This window comes from Loa loa (genome assembly GCF_000183805.2).
Source record: "Loa loa unplaced genomic scaffold supercont3.59, whole genome shotgun sequence".
NCBI lineage: Eukaryota > Metazoa > Nematoda > Chromadorea > Rhabditida > Onchocercidae > Loa > Loa loa.
The window spans coordinates 273412-283392 of record NW_018108239.1 but is presented as its reverse complement, the minus strand read 5'-3'; the positions used below and the strand labels follow the sequence as shown (position 1 = coordinate 283392).

Here is a 9981-nt window from a genome sequence, read left to right as displayed (position 1 = left end):
CATTAATTGCGAATTATCAGACAAAAATCCTAGAGGATTTACGTGAAAGTTATTCGAGATGACAGCTGTAACGCGATGACATTCAATACACCTGTTGATCGTCTTATTGACATCGATAGCTGACTAATATCATCTCATTACAATGACTAATTCAACTTGAAGTTTGAAATACCCATATTAGAAGAAAAAGGGATAAACAAAAGTGATGAATACAAGACACCTATCAATGATAAAGTTGGATAAAGTCGCTTGAATCTCTTGAAAAGAAAACAAAAAATGAAATTGCAAAGTAAATGAAAATAAATCACAAAAAATATTAATGTTTTTAATAAAATCCAAAATGGAAATGTTAAAATTTAACATTAAAATTGAATGATAAAACAATTTCATATATTTATTATTTGTTTGTTTGTTTATTTATTCCTTTTATGTTATTATTTTTGTAAATAAAAGTAAATTTTTCTTTTCAAATTTCAATCCAAACAATTCCTTTGCATCTTTTCCTATCCATCCTTTAATAACATATTTTATTAAAATAAACTGCTACGAATATTTTTCTTCAGATGAACAACTGCAAACAGTTGCTTGCTATGTATACATATGTGTGGTCTATGTGTTTTTGTTTATCTGTCCTTATATACATATACATATATATATGCTTTTTAATATCCGTTTGAAGATTTTACTTATCTGTCTGTTTTTCAATATATTTTTGATTTATTGGTGATCATTTCGTTTTGTTTTTCAGTATTTAAATTTTTTGTCAATATTTGTTTCTCAATATTTAAAATTTAAATCAAAAAAAGATTTCGAAAAGTTTTTTTATTTTTAAAAACTTGACTAAAATCGTAATTAATATTAGTATCATAATTTTATTGGCTAATTAATAACTAGGATAGTATTTGTAAAGGTTTAATAAGTAGGATAATATTTATAAAGGTTTAATAACTGGGATAGTATTTATAAAGGATGGTAAAAGCAACAGTAGTAATAGTAGTAGTAGTAATAGTGGTGATGATATAATATAATATAGTGATGATATACAGTAGAATAGTCCCTGTAGTGTAGCAGTATGAGGGTATTTACAATGTAGTGGGGTAGTTTGCTCTTTCTTCACTTTTTTTTCATCAAATTTAAATAGGAAATTTGAAATTTTGAATTGAAATGTATTAAATCAGAAACATTGTAAAGTTAACAAGAAAAAACAAATTATACAATTATACAAACAATGCAAACAAATTATTATTTATTTGTTAATAAATCTTTTCTAAGGTTAATGCAAGATTAAATAACAGAATTATTAAATGAGTGGGAAATAACTTATCAATTATAAAGTATTGAAAAGGCATATTATTTCTTATTATTATTGTGATAATAAATGATATGAGATATGATAGATATTTAATTACAAAAAGTGTAGTATAAAAAATAATTGAAAACAGAAAATAAAAAAGGAGGAAATGGAAAAAAGAGATGAGATATAAAGAAAATATGAGGAAAAGAGAAAAGAGAAAAGGAATAGGAAAAAATCAGGTACAAAAAAGAAGCCCAAATGTCACATGTATCCTATTCATCAAGGTAACTGCATAAACATTCCCACAAAAAGGGCATATTCTTATCAGAATCAAAAATTTTTCAATTGTAAAATTTGAAGAAGCTTTTCCCACCCATTTATTCATATAATTTAACTTATTAAATCCAAAGAATAAAGTGAATTTTTTTCTGTTGCTTTTTCTAATTTTATCGTCATTGTTTCGTTTTGTTAAAAAATACTGAAATTTTTAGATCCAATTCTATCATACCTTTCGTTTGATCGGAATTATTTTTTTTTATAATAATTTTAATACTTTTGCAATTATATTCCTTGTGCTAAGTATAAAATTTTCACAATGTTTCCTTGAATAAATTTAGTTTCCGAAATTTAGCCTTAATACTATTTCAGAATGAAATAAATGGAAAATCCACTTATTTCATTCAGAAATAGTATTCAGGCTAAATAAATGGATTTTCCACTTTATTCTGAAATAGTATTCAGGCTAAATAAATGGATTTTCCACTTTATTCTGAAATAGTATTCAGGCTAAATAAATGGATTTTTCACTTATTTCATTCTGACAATAGTATTTAGGCTAAATAAATGGATTCCCCACTTTATTCTGAAATAGTATTCAGGCAAAAATAAGTTGATTTTTCACTTATTCCATTCTAAAATAGTATTCAGGATAAATAAATGAATTTTTCACTTCATTCTGAGATAGTATTCAGGCTGAATTTCGGAAACTAAATTCATTCAAGGAAACATTATGAAAATTTCATGCTAAGCATAAGGAATATGATTGTAAAAATTTTTCTCGCTCAAAACATGAAGTGATGTTTTCGTTTTTTACCTGAACAAATTTTAAATATTACCCGTACCAGTAACATCAGAATTTATAATTCGTTTCATTACAATGATGATGATAATGATGATGCAAGTCATATTAAGAACACACAACCGAACATCATTCCTATCCATCATTACCATCCCCAGTACCATCATCATCATCAATCATCATCAGTTATCATCGTCAATCACTATATCATCAATCATCATCAAATCATCATATATCATCAATCATCATCATCAATCAACATATCATCATCATCATCCCCACTGCCATCATTATCATTATCCTTAGTACTATCGTCATTTTTGTCCAAAGAACTTACTATTGATATCATATATCCCAAATCTTTTATTCCATTTCGATAATGGTTGTTCATACCTAATTAAAAAACAGTTTTCGTTGAAATATAAACTTTTCCTAGAATACAAATGATATCGAAAAAGCAAAAATGAAGAATAATTTCTCTATATCTGAAATACTTTAAATCATTTGTTATTTAAACATTACGTTACGCTTATTTTTATTTGTATTATTTATGTACTCTAATGGATATATAGAAACGTATAAATGCGTAAAAACGTATGAATGTTAAGAACTTTTTTGTAATATTGCAAATATTCAGTCATGAACTTCTCTTCTCATTCGCAAAATTCATAATATCATATGACACTTTACTGCGACTCTTTTTTCCAAATTTAAATTTCGCCATTAGCGCGTGAATACGAATCCATTATAATTCATAAATTTTCCATAACAGCATGTAATAGGTTAGTACGAATTTCCCGCGCCAGTTATTATTCTTTGCTTGTTGGCAACGATAGGCTAAAAATATAATTATCGTCATTTTGTAGAAAATAAAGATTAGTTCGTCTTTAAAATGAACATTAATGAGCATGAATATTAACATTAACATTAACAAGAACATGAACATTAACATTAAAATGAACATTAACAATGATTTCATATTTAATTAAATTTCTAGATTTTTCCTTTTCTTCAAGTTTCCATTTCATACTTTTTAATCATATCACTATTAGTACATTGTTAAAGTCATGAAAAAGTTTTGTTTTTCTTTCGATTATTTTTTTATTGCGTCATAACTAGGAAGTTAAAAGGATTGAATAGTTAAAATTATTATATTTCAAAAGGATTCCCTCATGTTACTTGCTAATGTTTGTAAACGCAGCTGTCAATTGATCTTTTTTTTTTTTCCTTTGAAGAACAGGAGATGAGAGAGAGAGAGGGGAAGAGAGAGGGAGAGAAAGGGACCTTGAGTCATTTCACTTTCCAATTATCCAATCTTTCGTCTCAAACTTTCTTCCTAAAGTTTAGAAAATTATCGTAAAATTTAATTGATTTCGTGATTTATCATATATTTGACATAAACTTCAATTTCTTTCCTTGGAAGACAGAAGAGGGGAAGAAAAGTTTGTTTTCTTTCATATGGATCTTTGTAAATTATTTTATCACATATTTATCATATACTTTTTCCAATTCCTTGCCCTATTTGTGCTTTAATTACGTTATTTCTTCTGTTTCCTCTATTCCTTTCTCTTTTTTGCTTATGCTTTACTTTTTTAAATTGTTTAGTAAACAAGCGAAATGTGTATTGTTTTAAAAGTTCACAAATTTAATGAAATTAAAAATTATTGTTTGCTAATTTGGCTTTAATTTTATATCATCCCTTCGTCATCACTTTTCTTCCCCTTTTTTACTGTCAATTTCATTTATTGTAATTTTTTTCGTAATTTGGCTTACTTTTTTGCACTTTTATTACCATTGTAACGTATTTTTAATAATGACAAAAAATGCTGGAAATAAGAAAAAAGAAAAAAATTAGTGTTAGTGTTAGATGGTTAACACAGTAATTAATAATATTACTCATTTCGAGCATTTTTCATTCCGAATGAATTCAAACTTTTTTCAATCCTTTTTTCTGAAAAACAAATTATCAATTTTCTTTCTTCTGACAAAACTCATAATTGTTCATTCGTTTATTTAAATGCTAAATTAATATCTGTGCAAAGTACATTTTTTCTCTAAAAGAAAGAGAAAATCTATATTCTTCTTTCCTGCAAAGTAAATCATAAAATTTAAAAACTAGATTTAAAATAAAATGACAAAGAAAAGTGTTAAATGCAAAAACGAATTTGAAATCAGTTGTTATGAAAAATTACAAAACTGGAAAAATTGAATTCGAAATAAAATGGCAAGAAATTATTTCCATTATTCATAATATGCGCACACTTTCCTTTGCCTTTTTTCTTCTACTCTCTTCATGCACCAAAGGCTTTCTTTATCACTTATTCTGTCCGGTAATTGATTCAAATAGTTTTTGTTGGTTTGACACGATTTTTATATAATCATTATTTTCAAATTACTTCCAAGTAAAATAAAACTTACCATTTCGTATTTCAATAAAATGAAAAAAAATTTCGTGAAAAAATCCATAAAATTTTTAGCGAATTTCGAAAAATCCTTCTTCACCTATTTACCATCCACAATAAAATAAAGCGCTTGGGTTGAATTAGTATTTCAAAATTTTAAACTGTAAGTATTTTAGCAGTATGTTAGCAGTAGAATGTACCATTAGTATGCTTTCCCCTACTTTATCAGTAGCAGAAAAAAGATTTCAATAAATTCATTTTCCAATTTTCTTGTTTTTTGGATGTTGCCGATTTTCTTCAACCGTGACAAAGACGACTAAGGATTCTTTCTGCTTTTTTGGGTAGTAGTACCTCAAACTCAGATAATCAAACCTTTAATTACGACAAATTTATTAATAATACAATAACGAACTTGGCAATTACGATATCGACACAACAAATTGATGACGAAACCACTAAGAACAAGAAAGACTAAATGACCCCCGATGTCGTATATCCAACCGACCTCGACGAAACTTATTTGTAAAATGAGTTGGCGCTCAAGACCCTCCGCTTACTTTTGTGGGAGGGCCTTGTGCCGTTTTATGATTACAAGAATTAGCATCCTTATGGAGCACGCATTGGTATAGTGTTTTTTGTTAGCGCAAACGTAAGACGATATGAGCATATGAAACAAAGATGTCTGGCCTTCAACAGAGGGGATTATCTTTCCTTTGTTTCTATTCGCGACATCAGCGACAGTCCCGAGGTGAGTGTGGTCTGGATCTTATCCTCGATCGGAAACCTCTAAAGGATAGAGGTGTCTACCGCTCTCACTAGCTCTTTTCCGTTAGCTATTCTTACAACCGCTGATCGACATATACCATCTTTGCGCCTTATGGCTCTGTGGATTCTTCCCACTCTCCAGGTATTTCTGCGACAATCTCCTCACAACAACTCAGGTCATCAATTTCGGATTCTCATCGAATTCGGCTGCGAGACCCTCGGTGTTTGCGTTGAGCTCGTTTTCTTCTAGGTACTCTTGCCATATTTTCCATAGATGATCAAGTCTCTTGCCTGTAGCCATATATTTTGTAAATTTTCTTCCCCGCATATCGTCTTGTCCCTGCGACAAGCCCTTCTGTCAAGTTTTCTCGAGCTGAGCCTGGATTCAAGAAATCCCCAGGTCTTAACTCTAAACCTACCTCTTCCAGACCCACGAAGGGTCTTTCATTGATAATCGCCTCAAGTTCGGCGACTGAAGTTATCAATTCTCCGTTGTTAAGGAGCTCTGTACCGATGGCTTTTCTTAGAGATCCTTTAACTACACCGTTTCGTAAACGTCACCACGCCAAGGGGCGCCTGGAGTAACGAATCCCCACTCCGTTTCATTTCCCGCTGTACTCAATCCTACAAATACCTTGAAAGCTGCTATAAAGTTCTTGGCATTATCGGAAATTATGCGTTTTGTGTTTCCTTCGGCTTATAAATCTTCGGAATGCCTGTACAAATTGTTCAGCAGGCATGGTTTACATTACTTCGAGATGCACAGCTCGAGTGGCTATGCATGTAAACAGCCACCCATCGTTTGACATTAGCATGATCCCTCTTTATTACAACTGGCCCAAATAGGTCTAAAGCAACTGTTTCAAACGGTCGGCTTCCTAAAACTCTAGCAGCGGGATAAGGAGGAAGATCTGGTTGCTCAAATGGCGTGCCACCCACATAGTGCAACCTTTATAAATCTTTCTCAAAACTTTCTTAATATATGACCGCCCATGCGGGATCCAATATCGTTTCCTCATCTTGCTCCAGGTGTAGTGCACGCTCGCATGAAATAATTTCTCATGGTAATGCTTCACAATCAGTTTTGTTAGTTTTCGTTTGTTGATGAAGTACGGAAAATCCCCAATTTGAGGTATAGCCTTTCTAAGTCTTCCGACAATCTCCAGATTCCATCCCGGTCTTTTCTTAAAGAAATCTTTTGCTTCCTCTACCTTTCTGTCACTTCCTAACTCACTTTCTGCGGTTGACACAACATTATCAACATAGAGATTCTTCGCTACTTCTGCTGATAATTTAGAACATTCTTCATTCAGTACGGTACCGAAAGGAACTCGCGCGAATCGATAAGTGGCCAGGTTTTCTTTAGTCACTTCCTCCGACTTATCTTTCAGCCACAAAAACCTGGTGACATCTCTGTTTTTCCGTTTTAAGCTCATTTGCAAAAATGCTTTCCCTACATCGGCCATCACCAGGTAACGTCCTTGTCTGGCCCGTAATAGAATTCCTGTTAATGATGGTATCATTACTGGTCCCCCATACAGACATTCATTTAATGATGGACCTTCGTCTTTGCTGATGCGTCAAATACCACCCTAAGCTCCATGGTGGATTTCTGAGGTGTTATTACCGCTTGGTGGGGCAAGTAAGATATTCACCATGTTTCATTCTGATTCTTCACCGTTTTTACGACTCCTTCCTCAAGTAAGATTTTAACATACTCATGTAACATTCCAATAATTCTGATAGTCTTCGTATTGTAGTTCGCAGACAGGTTTCCACGGGAGTATGATTGGACACAATAATCTCAATGGATCGTAAATAGTAGCATAGAATTGTAATATCTGGCGTTTGGTCTGAAGGCTTCTGAGGTCTTTCAGCTCCAAGTAAACTCATCTTTGATATTATTCCATTCGACCTAACAGTTTTGTAGCGGTCTTTGTTATTTTTTGTTCAATATCCACTTCCATATCATAGTTCGCATGGAATTCTCCCAAGTGCATCTTGGCTTTTTTAAAGAGATCTTGCTCGTTGCATCTTTATCCTGTCTATTAAGCTTCTCATCTTTTCCGGTGCTTTCACTTCCGATTTTTCCTTTTACCCCTCTGTTGCTGCTGGTCCATGATCTGTCTTTTCGTACTTCATTTTAACTTCTACGATTGTTCTACTTACTCGATTCAGTTTAGTAAAAAGTGGAGCTCTTTCACAATAAATCTTAGTTCCTTTATCAAATAGACTGTCTCCCTCCCTCAGGCAATCTTCGTATAACGCAACGTTATTCTCCCATTCATCATCATTTGCTGAACGTAATTCTTTCCACTCTGTCTCCAAATCATTTATCTTGGAGATCATACCATCCAACGGTATTACTTGTTTCTCAATATTAGATTTTTGTCGTTCTAACCATTACATCGTTCTTTCGTAACTTAATCCTTCTAATAAATCTTTTTCTCCTTTTCAACACTCTTTCCCGCAGTGTTCTCAAGACACTTCCAATTTCTTAGATTGAGATAGGAAGAGAACTTTTTTCGACCTCACCTTCAAGTTTTGTTATGAACTGATCCGAACAAAAATCCTCTTCTTCGCTTCCTTCTTGATTGAATAAGACTTACTCGTTTTTTTCTTGATCGAATCCTTAGGCCGTTGGTTCGAATCCGGCTGGTTGGACCAAATTTTGTCGCTAATTTTCTTCAACCGTGACAAAAACTGAAGGTTCTTTCTGGTTCTTTGGGTAGTAGTACTTCGAACATGGATAATCAAACCTTTCATTACAAATTTATTAATACAATAACGAACTTGGCAATTACGATATCGACACAACAAATTGATGACGAAACCACTAAGAACAAGAAAGACTAAATGACCCCCGATGTCGTATATCCAACCGACCTCGACGAAACTTATTTGTAAAATGAGTTGGCGCTCAAGACCCTCCGCTTACTTTTGTGGGAGGGCCTTGTGCCGTTTTATGATTACAAGAATTAGCATCCTTATGGAGCACGCATTGGTATAGTGTTTTTTTGTTAGCGCAAACGTAAGACGATATGAGCATATGAAACAAAGGGGATTATTGTTCCTTTAGTGTTTGTATAACTCACATGAATTAAAAAACGCTTTTGCTTATCCATTGCGGACTAATACTTTTTCCTTCAGCCTACTTAAGATTTTCTTTGTCTAAATACTCACGTTTCTACTCACGATATCAGCGACACTGGAAAAGTCCGCATGAACTCACCATCCATCTTTTTATAATCAGTTACTGAAAATTGTTGGAATTGCAAATCTGGATTAAATTTCAAGCTGTTATGAACGGGAATAAAAGATGAATGAAAGTTTGAAATGATACTGGGATGGAACATAAAAGGAAAGTTGGTCTGACCTTTCGCCTTTAACTTTTTTTCAAGACTATGATTAAAACACATGTTTTGGACAAAGAAAATCTTGAAAATCTTAAGCAGGTTGAAGGAAGTATTAGTCCGCAATGGTTAAGCAAAAACATTTTTTAATTCATGTGAGTTATACAAACATTAACTGAAATAACAGATATTGATGGGATGACTTTATTTTTTAAATAAGCCAAAATCTCTTAAAGTCAAAATTACGATATCATGCAGTTTTGCCAATTAGGTGGATAACAAATAGGTAAAATAGATGAAACTCAGCAATTATTATGAATTATCAGGAAAACATACTTAAGTAATTTCTCATATCTTAATGCCCACTCATACTTGCATATTTCTTGCTATAAGTCTGAAGAAGAAAACACATCCAATCAAAATTTCAATTTTGCATAATTATTTATTTAGATGAATAGCAAACTTAGCTATCCCCATTTCATATCTTTCACCAAATAAAGCCATAGAATTTTCATTATTGAGATGCAATTAATTGGGAAAACTTTCCCTGGATGGGAGGAACTTTTACCAATCGCAGCAGAAAGGCCTAGAAGAATCCAGCCAAGTAAAAATTTCAATAGTGATTAAAGTCGAACGATTTTGCGGAATTATCCTAGTTATTATCTTCCTCATTGAGATTGGTTATTTGCTTCATTTGATACTAATAGAATAAATTATCGTAATGAACTGATTGTTCATAAATTTTAAAGAATGTTGTTATTTTGACAATAACCGTTCGAAATTGAAATTTCAATGTTAGCTAGTTTTCATCAAATTATTTCGCTTCTTTTTTTGCTTGCTAATTACACCAACACTTGCGCGCACAGACATATATATATATATATATATATATATATCTGCTGCGTACATATATATATATATATATATATAATAAATACACGCATACACGTACACACATTCACACACACACGCACACACACACACACACACACACACACACACACATGCACACATACATATACATACACAATGAAATTTTACTTAATGAAGAATGGAAGAAAAGGAAAAATTGTTAGAAATGGAAATTTA

The 9981-nt window shown here is 32.0% G+C and overlaps 2 protein-coding genes across 2 annotated transcripts; both read right to left on the bottom strand.

The window, feature by feature from the left end:
• Positions 1-2610: 2610 nt before the first annotated feature.
• On the bottom strand, positions 2611-2763 carry LOAG_09663 (hypothetical protein; the record flags this gene model as incomplete). The annotated part of the gene is made up of 1 exon (XM_003145190.1): positions 2611-2763. The coding sequence occupies one exon, from the start codon at positions 2761-2763 to the stop codon at positions 2611-2613; it is 153 nt and encodes a 50-aa protein (XP_003145238.1).
• Positions 2764-7633: 4870 nt separating this feature from the next.
• On the bottom strand, positions 7634-8305 carry LOAG_17303 (hypothetical protein; the record flags this gene model as incomplete). Its single annotated transcript, XM_020449962.1, has 2 exons — positions 7634-7935; positions 8149-8305. 2 exons carry the CDS (start codon positions 8303-8305, stop codon positions 7634-7636), a joined length of 459 nt encoding a protein of 152 aa, XP_020306443.1.
• Positions 8306-9981: the final 1676 nt, after the last annotated feature.